Here is an 18,972-nt window from a genome sequence, read left to right on the forward strand (position 1 = left end):
AAATTCCAGTTATTGTTTTGATGATTTTCCATGGTAATACATATATTTTTACTTAAAAAGCAGGTTTTGTATGCATCTTTAAAGTTTAAGCCTACACGTTCACTGTGGCGTATGCGTACTATTTTTTCTTAAATATTGTTTTTTTGCTTAAGAAAAAAAAGTTATTTTGTTAATTAATTAGTGTAACTGTTGACTCTTGTGACACATTTTCTAACCATCGACATTTTAAGTGCAGAAAATATTAAAGTATTATTTCAATTCCTATTTCGTTTTGATAAATAAAATTTCAAATTTAAATTCGAATATTTACGTTGTTTATGTTTTTCTCTCTTTTTCATAAAATATGAACTCTCAAGATTAAAAAAATATTAAATACATGATTGGGTCGTACGAATTACCTCGTAAAGTTCAAGCTGTGCAAATTTTTAAAACTTTGGACAATCTTATTTAAAAAAAAAAAATAAAATTCATTATTCAAAGAAAAACAAAAAGTACTCAACTTGATTTCTTTTATAAAGATGCGTTTTAAGAAAAAATAATTTGAATTAGGAGTTATATTAAAAATATTTTTTTAAGCTAATTTAAAAAAATAAAAACATACATAATTAATTCGGTATGCCATTTTGTAGGAATATTTAATGAGCATCTAAGACTGTCCTATTTAAGAAAAAGCGAACAACTTTTTTTTTAATTCACAATAGTGGTATTTTCTTTTTTGAAACAGTAGGTATATATAACTAAGAAATTTACCTCTTAAATACCAAAGTGGAGTTAGAATTTTTATTGAAATTATAATTCTTTACGAGTGTTTGTTCGGTGTAAAAATTGAAATTTAGAATAAACTAGTGATTTTAGCACCAATTAGTTCTCATAATTGTCAAATATGGTGTTACTGTGAATCTAATAATTTTAAAAGGAATGTTCACACTTATAAGAAAAAAGAGAACGAGTACGATAATTAAGGCGACAAGAATTAATAGCAGTATTTTGTAGAGGAGTTCAATACAATCATTTTTTACTATGGGAGGGGGTGTCTATCTCCCCCGTTTAGGCGGGAGGGGCAATTTTCTTAAATATGACGTAAAATACATAGTAAAAATATTAAAAACCAACGGCAACACTTTTAAATTATTACAATTACTAATTTAAATTTGGTGAAAAAAGTTTTAAAAAAACCATTAAATACTATTTTTACCAAGACTGTGAATTTAAATATGAAATTAATCAATAAAATAAACTGCCTTAATAAATTTCTTATCACATACTGAAAACTATATGCTTCAATGCCTTATAGATTCCGAAGAAATTGAAAATAAGAAAATTACCTTTTTTATCAGATTTTCATTTTCTTGACTATTTTCGCCAATATTAACATCTTTTTAACTCAAAAGTATCATGCCTGGCCCCACTAGCAGGTTCTCAGGATCTTAACTTCCTTTTGGATTTCTCTGTCCCGCTTCTCTTAGGCCATTTGAAGCTGGTCCTAAGAATCTCCCGATTTTTTTTTTATAAAAATGGTAAAGGTATGAAGTTCAAGGCGTATCAAAGTGAGATTTGCCTACACCCAAACTCACACCCACCCCAAATCCTACAATAGTGAGCCAAAGCATATGGGTTGCAAGGGGGCATACTGCGTGCATGCAAATTTTGACTTTGAAGTTGATTATTTCGAGAAAAATTTAATGAAATAATTTGATTTAAAAACTAGAATTAAGTGTACAATTCTGGTTTTTGGAAAAAGGTATCATTCATAGCTGTAAGTGTTTGCGTTGTTTTTTAATAATTTTTTTGTATTTTACGTTATATTTTAGAAAATTGCTCCTCCCGCTTAAACGGGGGAGATAGATAGTAAAAAATGATTGTATTGAACTCCTCTACAAAATACCGTTATCAATTCTTGTGGCCTAAGTTATCGTACTCTCCCCGCAAAAAGTTTTGATAAAAGTGAATTTCTGTGAGTGAGTGTTCATATTCAACGACAAAACAAGAAACATTTTAAAAACAAAAGCCCAATATTTTTCTTGGATTTTTTGTTTGGCAACTTTTTTTACCCATTTATGAGGCTGTGTTTTTATTGCCAACTTTGTTTTGAGGCAAATACTTAAAACTTGAAATAAGCATTTTAGTAAGCGGGAAATTAAAAATAAGTTAATCTTAAGAAAAAAAATTACTTGTTGTTTTTTAATCTAGTTTTTGAAAGCGATTTGATGGGTATTTTATAGTTTTTTTTTCAATGTTTATTATAATATTTTCGTTAAAATGCATCAAATTGTTTTTAGGTAAAGCGGTTAAAAAATGGTCTGCATACAAATTTTTTTTTTAACTCATCTACTGCTATTATAATTTTTTTTTTTATTTTTTTTTTTCATAATAATAGATATTTTTAGCATAGAAGCAAGTACAAGTAGCTTCGTGGGATCAAGTCATGCATTTATTAAAATTTTGCTTTAAAGATTCAAAAGCTATAAAAACGAATAATTAGGATTTTTTTTATATTGTTGTGCCCTCTTCCATACCTACCAGAGGAAATCGTCGTGCGTTGAACTCAGCACACTTCAATTGTAATGTTCACTTTGATTGTCCATTCGGATATTGTTTTGGGTCAATCAAAGTGCAATAAGACAATAATTGAATTGTGCTGACTCTTTAAACGTGCCGACGATTATCCACTGAGGAAGTTGGGCTCGCGACTATCGGAATGACAAGACAAGTAGAGTCTCATTCAATACGTAAACCAGTAGAGTTGTTTAAATATTAATCCCTGCGAATTCCCATAATATAACATCTTTCGATTGTTATAACATTGGCGCAGCCGGTCCGCGAACCTTTAAATCGCAATAAATAAAAAAATCAATAAATAAATAAATAAAATAATAAAAACAAAATAAAAATAACCAATAACTTTGTGTTGTGTCGACTTTTGGAAATTTTAAGTGATCACAGTGAATCATAGTTTTTTGCTTTTTCGAAAGAAAATAATTAATTAAATTCAAAGTGCAACATCAATTGGAATACGAAACCACAGTTGACAACGACTACACTATATTTATGTATGTACGTATGTCAATAAGCAGGTAAGTATATTTCGTTTTTATTGAAGTTATACTTCTTATGGGAGGGTGGGTATGAAAATTTACTTTTTGACAAGAATGTCAAAGGGATTATGACGCGATCACCCTGGGTAGCAGGGCTGTCGTTTCACCTTTAGAGTAGGCAGTACTTTAGTATTTAAAAATGCAGTACGCCGCAGTACGGCAAACATAAAACACACAACACGTTGCAAGTAACATGTTTTATGTGGCAAGTTGCATGTGGCAAGTTGTATGTGGTAAGTCGCGTGTGGCAAGTTGCATGTGGCAAGCTGCATGTGGCAAGTTGCATGCGGCAAGTTGCATGTGGCAAGTTGCGTGTGGCAAGTTGCATGTGGCAAGTTACATGTGGCAAGTTGCGTGTGGGAAGTTGCGTGTGGAAAGTTGCATGTGGCAAGTTACATGTGGCAAGTTGCGTGTGGCAAGTTGCATGTGGCAAGCTGCATGTGGCAAGTTGCGTGTGGCAAGTTGCGTGTGGCAAGTTGCATGTGGCAAGTTACATGTGGCAAGTTACATGTGGCAAGTTGCGTGTGGGAAGTTGCGTGTGGAAAGTTGCATGTGGCAAGTTACATGTGGCAAGTTGCGTGTGGCAAGTTGCGTGTGGCAAGTTGCATGTGGCAAGCTACATGTGGCAAGTTGCGTGTGGCAAGTTGCGTGTGGCAAGTTGCATGTGGCAAGTTGCATGTGGTAATTTCCATGTGGCAAGTTGCCAGGGTTGCAAAAAGCTCACAGCTCAGCTCAGCTCAAAATTTGAGCTAGCTCACTTTTGAGCTAGGTACCATAGCTCAGCTCATTTGAGCTGAGCTGAAACTGAGTTGAGCTGAAAGTAAGCGCCCCCAACTACCAAAGCTTATATCTCGGAATTTTGAAGAAAATGAAAAAAAAATTTTGTATGCCAAAAGGTAGCGGGGACTCTAACCTACATTTGGGTACAACTCTCATCCCTGTAGGTCCACGCGTTCTCAAACCGGGAGAACTTAAAAGTAAAAAAAAAAATAGGCACGATTCTGGAAAAATAGGCATGATGTGGCGGTTTAACATGGAAGGCGATTTTTAAAAATCTGACAATGTGCAAAGCGTAGGCCCATGACACAAGCTATCATTTGGCATCACTCCCAAAAATTGCTCTCAAGCGGTTTAGCTTCCAGGAGCGTTCAAAGATTCGGGGATTTTTCGAAAAAAAGTTTTACCTCAACTTTCAAACACGATTTTCTCGGAATTTTGAAAAAAATCGAAAAACCGGATTAGACCACTATCAGGTAGCTGATAATATAAGCTTTCATATGGCACCACTCCCCTGTCTCTAGATTAAAGCGTTAAAACGCCTATATCGCGGAATTTTGAAGAAAATTGAAAATAAAATTTTTGATGCCAAAAGGTAGCGGGGACTCTAACCTACATTTGGGTACAACTCTCATCCCTGTATGTCCACGCTTTCTCAAACCAGGAGAACTTAAAAGTAAAAAAAAAAATAGGCACGATTCTGAAAAAATAGGCATGATGTGGCGGTTTAACATGGAAGGCGATTTTTTAAAAATCTGACAATGTTCAAAGCGTAGGCCCATGACACAAGCTATCATTTGGCATCACTCAAAAAAATTGCTCTCAAGCGGTTTAGCTTCCAGGAGCGTTCAAAGATTCGGTTATTTTTCGAAAAAAAATTTTACCCCAACTTTCAAACTCGATTTTCTCGGAATTTTGAAAAAAGTCGAAAAACCGGATTGTATCGGAATTTTTTTTTATGATAAAAAAAGAAATATTTTACTAAAAAAATTGAAATATATTTACTATTAAAAAAACCAAGAGGAAAGATCACGAAAAATTATCTGTTTTATTTATAAAAATATCCATGTGTTAAAATAATTAAATTAATAACTAGAACCGAACATCTTAAGCTATGGTGTTTTATAAAAGTTTAATATATCTTCATATTTCATTATACTTTCCAAATAAAAATCAATGTATCCTCTCACCCATCACAGCACAGCTCAGCTCAGCTCACTTTACCTTAGCTCACCCAACAGCTCAGCTCAGCTCAGCTCACTTTCAGCTCAGCTCACTTTCAGCTCAGCTCACTTTCAGCTCAGCTCACTTTCAGCTCAGCTCACTTTCAGCTCAGCTCACTTTCAGCTCAGCTCCAATGAGCTGAGCTGTGGTACAAAGCTCAAAAGTGAGCTAGCTCAAAATTTGAGCTGAGCTGTGAGCTGAGCTTAGCTCACTTTTGAGCTTTGTAGCAACCGCAAGTTGCATATTGCAACTACTAGTGCTGAAGCACACACAATTCTCATAAAATTACCATATCGCACATTTTATGCGCAATTCATTTACTTTCGTTAAGTATATACCGTACCTTCTGAACCGCACAACATGAGTAAATTTCACAGAATAAATTGAAAACTACATGGACGCAAGGAGGATGAAAAAATTAATTTATTGTTCACTTGATAAAAATGTAAAAAAACGAAGTGTGGATTAATTAATTTAATAATAGAAATTAAAAATATCAAATGAAATTCATTTACATATACTGAATGAGAAGTATAACTTCAGTCGCGTGTATTTTGTTTTGAATCGTTTTCGTTTTTTTTCACTTTTTGAAAAACGATCTACTTATTTTTTTAATTTTTTTTTTGCTTGAATTGTTTTATTATTACGGCCAGTAGATATACGTTAATTTTAGTTAATGTAGGTCAGTTTAAAACTTCGAGTTCGGGATAAGCAAATTAAATAAATACCTACGTTATATTGTTTGACTCCAAGTGACTAGTTTTTTTTTTATAATTAACATAATTATGTGTCACACGACAAAAAGTGAAAAGGTTACAGCATGTGTAACCAAAGATTGGCAGACATTTCTTCCTCGAAAGGAGATTAATGTAAAAAATTTCTCAGAGAAAGTGGTTTGCAAATTCTGTAAGAAAACAAACCACAAAAGTGCTTATTGCAGGTTTAAGAGAAATACTTCTTTCCACAATACCTGTTAGGCACATGGACAACCTCAAAGAACACTTTCGTTACCCAAAGGTCAATTAGAAGCGGCAAACCCGCAAAAGACTAGGGTACGATGCGATTGGTGTTCTAGGGTTGGACACTCTGAGAATGAGTGTAGATGTAAAAGACGATATTTTGTAAAATATGATTGGGTCAAAAACCCAACGTTACCAAAAAACAAACAGAATGTCCCTTATCCATCCACTCAAATTACCAAATCTGCCAAAACGCCAATCCCCGTTGTTAAAACAAACAAAATTTATGATTTTCAAATACCTTCAGTTTTTAACTACATTTTTTTCATTTCACAATTGTTAGTATTCACTAAATGTTTCGATATGATTTATGAATTTTATTCAAAAATTCATAAAATCATCATCGAAGTGAAAAGTAAATTTAACAATAAAGAATCCAAGAAAAAAATGTATATAAAACTGCCATTTCCAAATGCTAAGAGAGGTAAAATTTTTGTTTTAATAGACGAAAATGAAAAAGCAAGCTTTTTAGTAAGTAGTGCATTAAAAAATAATGCAAAAATACGAACTAAAGAAAAATGTAAAATAAAATTAGCTTCTGAAGGGATTGGCGAAACTTTAGGTTCAATTCGGTCGAGTTTGAAGGGAAAAATAAAATTAAATTGGAATATAATAGATGGCCTAAATAACATACCCGCCGATGGTATAATAGGCAGGGATATTCTTGGGAACCATGCTATAATTGACTCTGTTACCAAAACACTAAAATTTTTGGATAACAACAGAAAGCTGGTATCACAGTTTCCCCTTATATATCCGTTTACTTCAAATAGAAAAAGTACCGAATTTCCAAGAACCTCTTCAAGACAAATAAAAAACAGGAGTCACAAATTAAGTGAAACGAGGGTTTCTTCCCCTAAAAAAAATGTTTTCAATGGATAATGTCTTAAACTTAATCTCTAACATATTTTCTAAAAAATATAAACAAGAAAAAGACGACTCTTTTGATCGAAGTCACATCCTCTTAGTGAAAAATATAAGAAGTTCTGTGAACAACGACAATCAAAAATTGAGATCAGTCAATCAATCAAGAGGCTTATGTCCGTGGGTACGCAAAGCATAACCACTTAAACTAAATCCTGTAAATCCTGTCTTGAGTTTTAAACTAGATAGTACTACAAACTTATTTTATTCAAAATTTCAGTAATTTATTATTTATCTTTGTTTTTGAGCATTTAATCCAATTTTTTTTCTATTTTCAGATAACATTAAGATGTCAAAAACTCTTTAACCTAAATCTTTTCATATATTTTCCTTTCTTTAATACCTCAATTCATTATATCCCACTTTCTTCTCAATTCATTATTCCAATTCTTTTCTTTGTTTAAAGCCTAAAATATTTAAAGTTGCACTAATTAAATAAAAAATATATACATACTAAGAAAACTACATAAATAAATAACTGATTGACAACTACGAAAGTATAAAAACTAATTGAAGATCAATAAACAATTGCTTTAAAAATTAATTATTAAAAAAAATGTTTCTTATAAAAACTACAAAAATACATAAATACCTTGTATATTAAAAATAATATATAATATATATGAAATAAAATATATGAAATAATATATATGAAATAAAACAAATATAATTGATTAATTGATAACTTAAATAAATCAATTAACTTAACTTTAAGTTAAATAAAAGTACAACAAAAAAAAATCAAATTCAAATATTAAATTTTTATGAAACTTAAACGTCATAAGTACTTGAAAATTATTATAACAATAAGAAAAAATATTATGAAATGTAAAAATAGTCTAAATATGAAAAAAAAAAAAAAAAAATTATTAAAATTAAGTATTAAACTTTATTAAATAAAAAAAAAAAAATACAAAGACAAAGACATTAAGACATTATTACGTAAAGGAGCTCTAAATTAAAATAAAATTGTAATATAAATATTACTTTAAAACTTTAAAATGAATGGTCACGAAGTTATGTTTGGGAAAGATGCTGAGAACTGTAAATAAAATGTTCTGCCAGTACCAGAGGTAAAAAATGTAGTCCCAGGTGGGGAGGGGAACCGCCTATCTTTATCTCTGTATTAAACGCACACTATTGCTCACATAAAAACTACCACATTTAACTACAAAGATGTTTCACCCATGCCAGAAAGCTGTAAGATCTAAGGGATATTTTACTCGAATTGAAGTAGTTACAAGCATCAACATACTAGATGTCAAACTCATAAGTAATAGTTGATATGTAGCGTAACTCAAAGCCGAAATTACATGTCGAACTGCACAACAGTCACCTAATTGGTAACAGTGCTAATGTTGGCGATCCCGTTCCTGCTTAAATATACTTGCTGGAGGCATTCAACTTCGATAAAATAATTCAATACCCTTCGAAGATGGGTATACTTCAACATCATATCACAAATAAGTTAAATTGTGTTAGAAATGTAAGCAATCGCATCTTGTGCAAGACGAGAGATAGAAATGGCAATTGGTTCTCCCGAATTGAAGCAGACTGAGTCAAGGCTAATAATTGAAGATTAACTTGACGCCCCAATACATGGAAACTACAATCATCGCATCCGCAGCAAGCCGTCAAACAACACCAAACTCAAACTAAGCATACTGACCGAGAATCATAATATTTTATATTACTCCTAAACGTTGAAACTGTCATTTAAAAAAAAAATACAAGATTCATGTGCAATACATTCGAAATAATAAGAAAAAATATTAAATGTATTTTATCCAAATATGTAACTAAATAATAACATTAAAAAAAAAGACTAAATTTGTAAGTTCCATAACATAATTTTATAAAAATGGTTTAAAGATATTTAAAACATTTAATGTATTCTAAATTCATAATTAACTACAAAGAAATTAAATTTAAAAAAAAATAAATAAAATAAAAAAATAAAACATATGTCAAAAAAGATAATTTATAGAAAATAAGAAATCAATTGTTATATTGTTATAAGAAAATGCTAAATAAATATGTGTTATTTAATCTTGTCGATCGTCATCCGGTTGATCGTGAGTTCTTCCTCCGGGTGGGGAGGGATGTTGTGCCCTCTTCCATACCTACCAGAGGAAATCGTCGTGCGTTGAACTCAGCACACTTCAATTGTAATGTTCACTTTGATTGTCCATTCGGATATTGTTTTGGGTCAATCAAAGTGCAATAAGACAATAATTGAATTGTGCTGACTCTTTAAACGTGCCGACGATTATCCACTGAGGAAGTTGGGCTCGCGACTATCGGAATGACAAGACAAGTAGAGTCTCATTCAATACCTTAACAAGAGTAGTTCAAATATTAATCACTGCGTTATCCCAAGGTATAACATATTAATGTTATAACAATATTGTACAAATGTATCAGACACAAAGTTTTAACGTTAACATTTAACCTTGTCTTCTATATAAGTTAAAATATTTGCCAGTTACGACCTACTATGATATTGCATTTTATATTCGAACAAGAATAGAACATTTTTCATGGCCATAAATAATTTGGCGCCGGGTACAAAGGGGTTAAGTCAGAAAATTTAGTTTTGAGAAAAATGAAATTGAAGTTTCAATTTTTTGTTTGTAAATCTGAATATTATTATTAAGAAAAAGTAATGATGCAGGAACATCATCTATAAGATCTTTTTACATATCCATATGCTGTTGACCAGAAAATGAACGTTCTTAAAAAAAAATGTGTTGACTTAACACTTTAGAGCCATTTAGTCATCAAAAATAAACTTGATACAAAGGAGTTAAGTCAAGAAAAATCTTTGTTTACATTGATAACAAAGTTTAATTTGTAAAAGAAAGTTGGAAATATCAATGTGATTATTTACCAAATGTGAGAATTCTTTTTGAGCTAATATAATATACTGTAGAAAAATGAATTTTCGTTTTCTGTCTTCCTCTTGACTTAATGCCATTTTTTTTATTTTAAAATTAAAAATTAATGCAAAAACAAAGGAGTTAAGTCAACTTACGCCCTTAGTATCACAAAATTTTAAAATTTTTTGACTTAAACCCTTCATTTCTAAAGGAAGGAGATACACTAGAGCTATGGCGATAGGACCAAACGAAAGAGAAAACAAAACTGACTAAATAAAAATCCGAAAATCGATTTTTTTGACTTAAAACCTTTGTACGCGGCAGCAAAGAATACACACATCGAATTCAGAACTGAATGCTATTTTCCATTGCATTAATATAGCAGTACTAGAAATATCAATCAGTTAATAAAACACCATGATTCATAACCACATTCCCTATTTTAAATTCTATTTAAAATATTATGCCAATTTCACTTCATCTATAAGTACACTTTGTCTATACTTTTCGCTTTTAATAAATAATAATCCTTACCAAAAGTGCAATATATCCATGAATAGCTTTATATGCAATTGAAAAATCACGTATATTTCCATTACAATAATCCTCGCACTCATCTAAGCTAGTTATATTCAATCGATGGTTATTGATTTGTTGCATATATTTCTCGAGAAAATCATTCCAAGCATCATTAGTTATGTTTAAATCCTCTAGATATTTTGAAGTATTTGGTTGTTGTTGTTGTTGTGAGAATGATCCTGATTGAAGAATAAGATTATATTCGGATAGATTGATGTCATTCGTCATTTTTTTGTGTTGCGGTGTTATCATTATTTGTTGTTATTGTATTTGATAGGGTTTATAAAACTCTTTACAAGCTTTATTTGTTGTTGTGGTTAATAATTGATGTATTCCTTCATTAGAGAAGGTTATACAAACATTATTGTAGTTATTTTTATTTAGATTCACATTTTAACTGTTAGTTTTTCATGTTTATGTGTTTGGGGAACATCTGCAAAGAAAAGAAAAAAATAAACATTAAATTAAAGTTTTCCGCATTCATCACATTTATAATGTAAAATCATAAAAAAAAAAAAAAATTGGAGGAACTTATTTGCCTCAATCTTCCTTCTATTTTTTTTTATTATTTTTAAAATCGCTTCCCTTTTTAAATCTAATTTCATAATTTTTATGATTAATTTTTATTTTTAAACTCATAGACCTAAAATAAATTTTATTTTATAGTCCAATGATTTTTCTATCACGGAAATTATTTTTTCCGCCAAAGACACTTTTTATCGTCATCCTCATTTCTTCTTGCGTTATTGGTAAATACTAAAGGGTAAATGGAGAGTTCTTAAAAAAAAGCTCAAAGCATTTTCTTGAAATTAAAACCCCGCAGTTCTATAAAAGCAAGTACAAACGACTCAGTAGGCATTTAATATATACTTTTTCTTAATAAGGCACCATTTTTGGTTGATGTCATTTTAACGAATTAAAAAAAAAAAAAAGAAAACAAACAACGCAAAGGCACCCCATGATGTTTAATGCTATTTATGTTAGCAATTATGAACATTATTTTTAACAACATTTTTCTCCTCTACGGACAAGCTTTGGGGGCTGATATAATATTTACCAGACAAATTCCAACAAATTACTTCTTTGTATTACTTATTACAACTTGCGAGCCAACATAAATTCTTTCGTTCTTCCTTCCTGTATTATAAATGCTTTCACAAGTTGATTCATTTAAGAAACTTTGCCCCAGGTTATTAGTCCAGCCATTTTAGCTAAAAAAGAGGGTTATCTAGAATGTTTTGGGTCTAGTCTTTAAAATAAATTGGCATACGGAATTTTGGGTAATCTATTTGAATTTTTTACTTTGGTGCTTTTTTCTTTTGAAAAAATTGTATGATGATAACAGTAAAAAAAAATAATAATAAGAGCATTAGTAAACGCGGCATCAGTAATCAGTTCTTTACTCGAAAAAAAAATTGAATCACGAATTGAAGATATAAATAAAATGTATCAAAGTAATTTTTACTGAAGAATTCCTAATTAAAAATTTGTTAGACTATGATAAACTAACCGTTTTACCCCACAACACCTTTGCAATCACTGGATGAGAAAGGTTTTTTGGAAAAGAACATAATAAAAAAAGTTAAGAAAAATAACTTTGTTGAAAAATATTTTTTTTAGAATAATTTTTTGTTCTGGAAGTTTAATTTTGAAATCTACTTCCGAAATTTTGGATCTACTTCACTTTTTTTCAAAGTTGCTTCGAAATTTCGAAATTGAAGTCCGAACCTTGGTAATTGCCATAGAACCGTTTTAACCGACTTCCAAAAAGGAGGAGGTATTCAATTCGCCTGTATTTTTTTTTTTTTTTTTAATGTTTGTTACTTCATAACTTTGGACTGAGTGAACCAATTTTGATAATTCTTTTTGTATTGGAAAGCTGGTGGCTGCAATGTGGTCCCATTTCAATTTCGTTCAGTTATAGCCATAGGAACTATTAGAAAAACCATAAAACCCAGTTTTGATCCAAGGAAGTCGGTTTTGTTTTTTGATAAAAAAGATTATTTAATTTCTGACTTTGTGGAAATATCTACACAATCACGCAAATTCTGAAAAAGCAAATAAAAAAATGATCGCACAAAAAAGGTTAGGAGCGATATCACAAAAGCAAAATATTAGGTAGATACAAAACACTATCAAATCACCACAGAAAGAGTAATCTGGGAAGACGGTCTTTAAACTTCATTGGAAAAACGGATCATTAAGTTTCACCCGAAAACTTTTTGTTCCCCCGAAATATAATTTTCCTGCAACTTTTTTTTTAAATGTATACTTTTTCAAGATTTATTATGAATTCAGAAAGAAAGTTTATCAAAAACTGTGACTTTGGAAGATGAAGAACAAAACGTAAAATAATTCTCTGGATGATGCACGAAAAAGTGTGACTCATGTGCTAACGTTCCACTTCCTGTGTGGTATAGATTGCAATTTCATCTTTAAGGCCAAGTCATATGAGGCCAAATCAGCTATATTTTCATAGTCAACAGACCAGAGTGTTCAAGCGTTGTATAAATTTGTCTTTTGCACCAGAGGTCCAAGGTTTGATTCCCAAGGCAATGGACTGTTAAAAAAAAAAAAACGAGAGTTTGTGTAGTTGTTGATAAAACGTGAGTAGTTTGTGACAATTTTTTAAGATGCTCCTTGTTCTTAGGGCTTAGGTCATAAAATCGAATTTTTAATGAGATTATTGTAGTTTTTGCCCAAGGGTACCTCTTAAAAACTTTACTCGACCTTGATAATCAAGAACAACTAGGGGATAATTGAGGTCCTGAAAATTGGTAGCGTTAAGTTTCTTAAGAAACTGTTTCCTACAAATTTTTCTATAAGATGGCTAAATAAATGTTATTTAAATTATATAAAATTTTTGTTTCAATAAAGTTTTATTTCAAAATTTTACATACATATTTACAAAAATTATAAATCATTTCTTCCAATGGCTTAATTTTTTTTAATTCGCCATTGTTTTGTCGTCTTAGTAATGTAATGACGACAAAAGTGATCCATGCGATAATAATGGTCCATGTGAAATCAATGGAGCATGTGAAATTAAAGGAGCATGCGAAATAAGTGGAGCATGTGAAATCAGTGGTGCATGTAGTAAAGGTGCGTGCGAAATTAAAGGTGCGTGAGATATCAAAGGTGCATGTGAAATGTATGATGAAGAATGAGCAATTGATATGGGTGAATGTAGTCCCAATGCAAGACCACGCTTAGTTTTGGTTGTATCAGAAGCTGGGGCAGCAAGGGCGCTTGTAGCTACAACGAGAAGAAGGATCTGCGAAAAAATAATCAATTTATTGGTTGTTTTAATGTTTTTAGGTTACATAAGCTTAAAATAAATTTAAAAGAAGAAATAGTTCACTTCTTCAAGATTTTGTAAAATTATTACGAAATTTTCGCAAAAAGTTTTTTCAAAGATTTTTTTTTTATATTTTTTATACTTCAAATCAACACATAAAAAATCTTTGAAAACAAAAATTATCTTCTATTTGAAATTAAAGAAAAAAGTATAAATTATTTTAACTGATTTTTTTAATATAAAACAACAACAAATAAGAAAGTCTTAGTAGCTTTGAAAAACATGTCGCGAACTAAAAAATTTAAAACCTTTATTTTGCATTTTAATGTAAGGATTTTTTAAATTAATTCAATTGATTTATGTTAATATTCCAAATTTAAAAATTTCACTTTTTAAACTAAACTTATTAATATTTTTAGTATACAAATAATTTAGTTAAAAATATTGTAACTTACAAAATATTTCATTTTAAAAATTGTTTTTTATTTTCAATTTAAACAAATTATTTAAGAATTTCACAGTTTGATGTGATGTCAGGCGGTTTACTATTACTTCAATCCAATAGACACATGATATTTATAGTAACTTTTGTCCATTCTACAAGTGGGCTGAGTTAAAAATAAAAACAAAACTAAATCCATACCTATCCTACGTACTTTATCCGCTTGATACAAATACCGGTGTTGTATTAGCTAAAAGCCCCGGCGAACACCCCATAAGTCGCCAAAAAAAACTTACTCAAAACATTAAAAACACAAAAAAAAAACAAGTGTACCAGCCCAATGTATATACATTTTTTTATTGCTAAACATTCTCTCTGTCGTCGTTTTCATTTCGTCAGTACAAAGTTGTATCTTATAGATTCAAAAGAATCTCGCATAGCTATGATTGAGCATGGGATTTAGTTGAATTCAACTCTTTGGAGTCATTCATGTGTTGTTGTTTACATTTCTAGTCGATCGATTTACAAAAAAAAAAAAAAAAAAAATTAAAAAGAAAAAAATCTATTTCATGTGGGATAGTGCATAAATAACAACAACAACATCTACATATCTGATATCTCTCTATGCCAATACAATTTGCTTATGCGCTCATGTGACCAAATTTTCGGTATGTTTTGACCGACTGATACAGTTTAAGAAACAAATTCTACAAATCATACGGCGATGAATTGCAGTTAAGTCTTAAAGTAGCACCAATTCGAGGCCGTATTCAAAAAAATTTGCGTGATCCAAAGGAGAAGAGAATGGTTGTACCCAATTGTATAAAGTTACAACACTTAAACTAAAAAAAATTATATTTAATTAAAATTTAAAAAAATGCATGTTTTTGTCTAATAGACAAGTGCAAATAAAGTTTGAAAAAGAAATATTAAAAGAGGAAAAATTGATCGGATCGCAGCAGATGACGAGGAGGTCTTTTACAATATCTAGCAAAAAGACCCTTTTAAAGAAAGTGAAAGTTGTAGATAATTTATAGATCTACATCTTTTATGTAGATTTATTTTTTTCATAACCTCAAAAATATTGCGAAAATGTCAAAAACTAAATTTAACAACCATTTTTGGATTTTAATAAAATTTTGTGATAATGAACGTACGTCATTAGGAAATTTGATTTGAATTAGGTCCAACGTATTAAAATTGATACTTTTTCATGTGCATCAATTTTTTGCCTAGAACATATTTTTCAATAAAATGTTATTAAAATTTATTTCGAAATTTTACTTAATTACACTTTTTACAAAATAGGAATTTTACAAGTTTTTTTTTGGAAAAGTTTCTGCATCATTTTTAAAAGTTTTGCAAAGGGGAACAGTTTAAAAAAATAAGTTTTAAAATTTTCACTTTTTCGCTTTTGTAAAATAAATAACCGTAAAGTTTTAACAACTAAAGTAAAACACTTATTTATTTCGATAATTTTATTAATTTTTTTAATTATTTTATAATACATAATAATATATATTTGAGGTCCTAAATTTTTGGTTGGAGGTCGTAAAAACTTAAGTTTTAATAGTTTTATATTGAAATTTTTGAATTGAATTTCCACGTTTGTATTAGTGTAGCGATTTTTCAAAAACATTTCATTTATTTAGAAATACTATTTAAGTACAATCGCAATACCTACAATATAAAAAAAAAAATTAGGTAGAAATATCTTTTAAATGAATGCTTAAGCTTTAAGAATGTAAAATTTAAAGATAAATAGAACTTAGAAAGATTCCTTTGAGGTCATACGAATTTTAGTTAATTAGCCGGTCATATTTATCTATATCGTTTTTTAATAATAACAAAGTAATAACAATAAAAATGTTAAATAAAATAAAACAAACAAATGTGTTTTTTATCGAAATTTATTCGAAAAAGAAAAGTAAAGTATTTTTTGTAGGAAAAAAATCTATTAGGTACTATTTTTAAAGAATTCAAATAAAAAATTTGTTTTCTCAGTTTAATGTCCTCAAAGAATTGCGCATTCTACCATTTCGATTTTAGTATTTACTAATATTAAAAATACAGAATGCAAAATGATTTTTTTTTTCTTTCAAAATTCGAAATATATTAAGAAAACACGGAAATTTATTCTGATAAATTTTCTGAACTGTGACTGATGTTAAGTTCAAGTGTCAGATATTCTTGATATATCCTTCAATATCAGTTTTTTTTCTATACAAATTTTGTAAATTTGCATTTTTTTTTTTTTACAAAATGTATAAGTTTTCTTAAAACTGGGGGACTTTAAAAAAAAAACATCAAAAATATCAAAAAGTAATTCTTTACGTATTGAATTCAAATCACTGATACAGGGGCGTACACACCATTGGGGCAAGCGGGGCGATGCCCCGGGGCCCCCCACACACCAGGGCCCCGTCTAGAGACAATGCAGAGAAGGCAACAAATTAAAAAAGTAATAAGCAAAAAGATTCAGTGTAATGCATAATGAATTGGTAGCTAGCCACATAGTATTCCATCTAAAAAAAAAATAGTACCTAACTTATTTTCTATATTAAAGGGGCCCCAAGTATCAAAGAATCCCCAAAATTTAGTCTTGCCCCGGGGCCCCGGCAACTCAACGTACGCCTCTGCACTGATACTTGAAAACGATTGGAATTAATAATATACTTCTGTTTCTTTTTTATTTGAGTAAGACTTCAATGCAAAAAAACATATTTATCAAGATTTATCAGTTTTGTTAAAAATTTTGATAGGTCATTCTTAAATTTTGTTTTATTTATTTTTTGCTTTTGTTGATCAACTTCATATTTTAATTACATCATTCGCTTTTCGGAATTTTGAACACTGAAAAAAATCTTAAAACTGATTAAAGAGACGCAAATAAAAAACTCCCTCAAATCCAATGCCCAGAAGGGTTTATGCAAACGGACATGAATTTAAAAACAATAAAAGCCTATGAATACTATTCATTGAATATGAATAAATGAGTATTCATAAAAACAAAAAAATTGGAAAACAATATTGATTCGTTCACGTGAGGGAGATGCTTACGCATTCGAATTCAAAAGGTTGTGCAGTAAATAATATTGAACATATAACAAAGCTTTTTTAATAATTTTATGTGTAATATTCACGTATTCAGCCTTTTATTTGATTGATAAATAATTGTTTTCTTTTTATTTATTTTTTTTTTCTTTCTTTCAAATTAAATATGATGTATTTCAGTTTGATGTATAAATGAACAAATTTTAAATAATACGCATTTACAAAAAAATCAATACAGCACAGAAAGAATATGCTATGAGGATACATATGTGTTTTATGCAATTTTGTCCCCATTTAAAACATTCCCTTCGAACAAATACAGAATTTCGTTTCGACTTTTTTTCTGATTCTAGATAAAATGCACAACCTGGGTTGCATAAACTTGCTCGAAAAGTTAAGATTTCTTAAACACTTTAATTTTAATAAATTAAAACGTTTTTCATGCTATCCCCCTTCCTGGCTCCTGACCTGGTATTAATCTACAAAAATAACAAACCGCCACTACACCAACCGTCAAAAATTAAATTTCATCGATTAAGCAACTGCCGGGCGCTGTCGAGTTTTTTGCGAATCTTACTGGCAATTAATGGCAACCCATATCTTTGGAAAATTTATAGCTCATTCGTTGATTGGTTCTTTCCTCAAAACTTGACTGTATCTCATTTTTGTTTTTTTGTCTGCACCAGGAAAATAAAATACTTACATGTAATTGCAAGTGTGGTGCATTTACTTTGGTAACCATTTCAATTATCCATGAAATAGATAATTTTCTTTTTTTTTCTTTCAAAATAAAATAAAAGAAGAAAAATAAAAAAAACTTGATGAACTTTGTATATGACCACCTAGCAAAAAGAAAAACTCGTATCGTTTAGTTATACTATTTTTTCTTATTCATTCATTTTTGCATCGAACAGGATCTTGACAGGTTTCCGATTAAACTTCCAACCAACAACAACAACAACAAAAAAGTGAGAATGAAATAAATAACAAACATTCACACAAAAAAATCTTAAACTAACTAAACCCGCACTAGTTATTATTAATCGCAATAGTCACATGGTTAATTTGATATTATCGGCGTAAGTGCATTGAAAAGAGCGAGTGAATCTGTCAAGATTTAGATTAAAGGCAGTTTGTTTGAAGTCTACTGACTTTAATTGTAAGGCAAGTTGCAAAATCGATATGGCAACTTTATAAAGAGCAATAAATATTCATCAGACAGTGACATAGTGTAAATTAATAACTTTTTTTTGTCGTAGTGATAAGAAAATAAAATCTATAGTAGTGAGTTATTTACAATGTATATAGAAAAATCGGAGCACCTGTTATGTTTTTTTTTTTTTGAGATAATTGTTTCAAAATCAAATGAAAGGATTATAATTTAAAAAAAAAAACAAGATTTTTGTATTTCACAATTAACTAATTTGTTGCATGGACTACGCAATTTTCTTTTGGTGATAAGGTTTATTGCAGACAGCTTCTGTAATAAAGAAAGAGGCTTAGATGCAATATTGTTGTTTTAGAAAATATTATTTAATTAATATTTGACTGCCCGAAAGCTGCAGTATTTAACATAGACTAACTTTTTGGTTAGTACAAAGCTGACATTACTCTTCTGCATAGCCTCATCAAAAACGGTCCAGTACTTTAGATTTTATTGAGTTTTTTCCACTTTCCCATA

At 29.9% G+C, this 18,972-nt stretch overlaps 2 protein-coding genes across 3 annotated transcripts in view; both read right to left on the reverse strand.

The window, feature by feature from the left end:
- LOC129907455 (G-protein coupled receptor dmsr-1) overlaps nucleotides 1–18,972 on the reverse strand; it is a 238,360-nt gene that overhangs the window by 14,465 nt on the left and 204,923 nt on the right. For both annotated transcript variants that reach the window (XM_055983692.1, XM_055983691.1), the window contains exon 4: nucleotides 10,453–10,930. In XM_055983692.1, coding sequence (XP_055839667.1) covers nucleotides 10,453–10,749 — 297 coding nt within the window. In that variant the 5' untranslated portion in view covers nucleotides 10,750–10,930. The remainder of the gene's footprint in view (nucleotides 1–10,452; nucleotides 10,931–18,972) is intronic.
- Nucleotides 13,469–18,033, reverse strand: LOC129911465 (cuticle protein LPCP-23). The gene is made up of 2 exons (XM_055989282.1): nucleotides 17,995–18,033; nucleotides 13,469–13,771 (listed from the first exon to the last, which is right to left on the reverse strand). Exons 1-2 carry the CDS (start codon nucleotides 18,031–18,033, stop codon nucleotides 13,469–13,471), a joined length of 342 nt encoding a protein of 113 aa, XP_055845257.1.

Source organism: Episyrphus balteatus, chromosome 1, assembly GCF_945859705.1.
Source record: "Episyrphus balteatus chromosome 1, idEpiBalt1.1, whole genome shotgun sequence".
Taxonomy (NCBI): Eukaryota; Metazoa; Arthropoda; class Insecta; order Diptera; family Syrphidae; genus Episyrphus; species Episyrphus balteatus.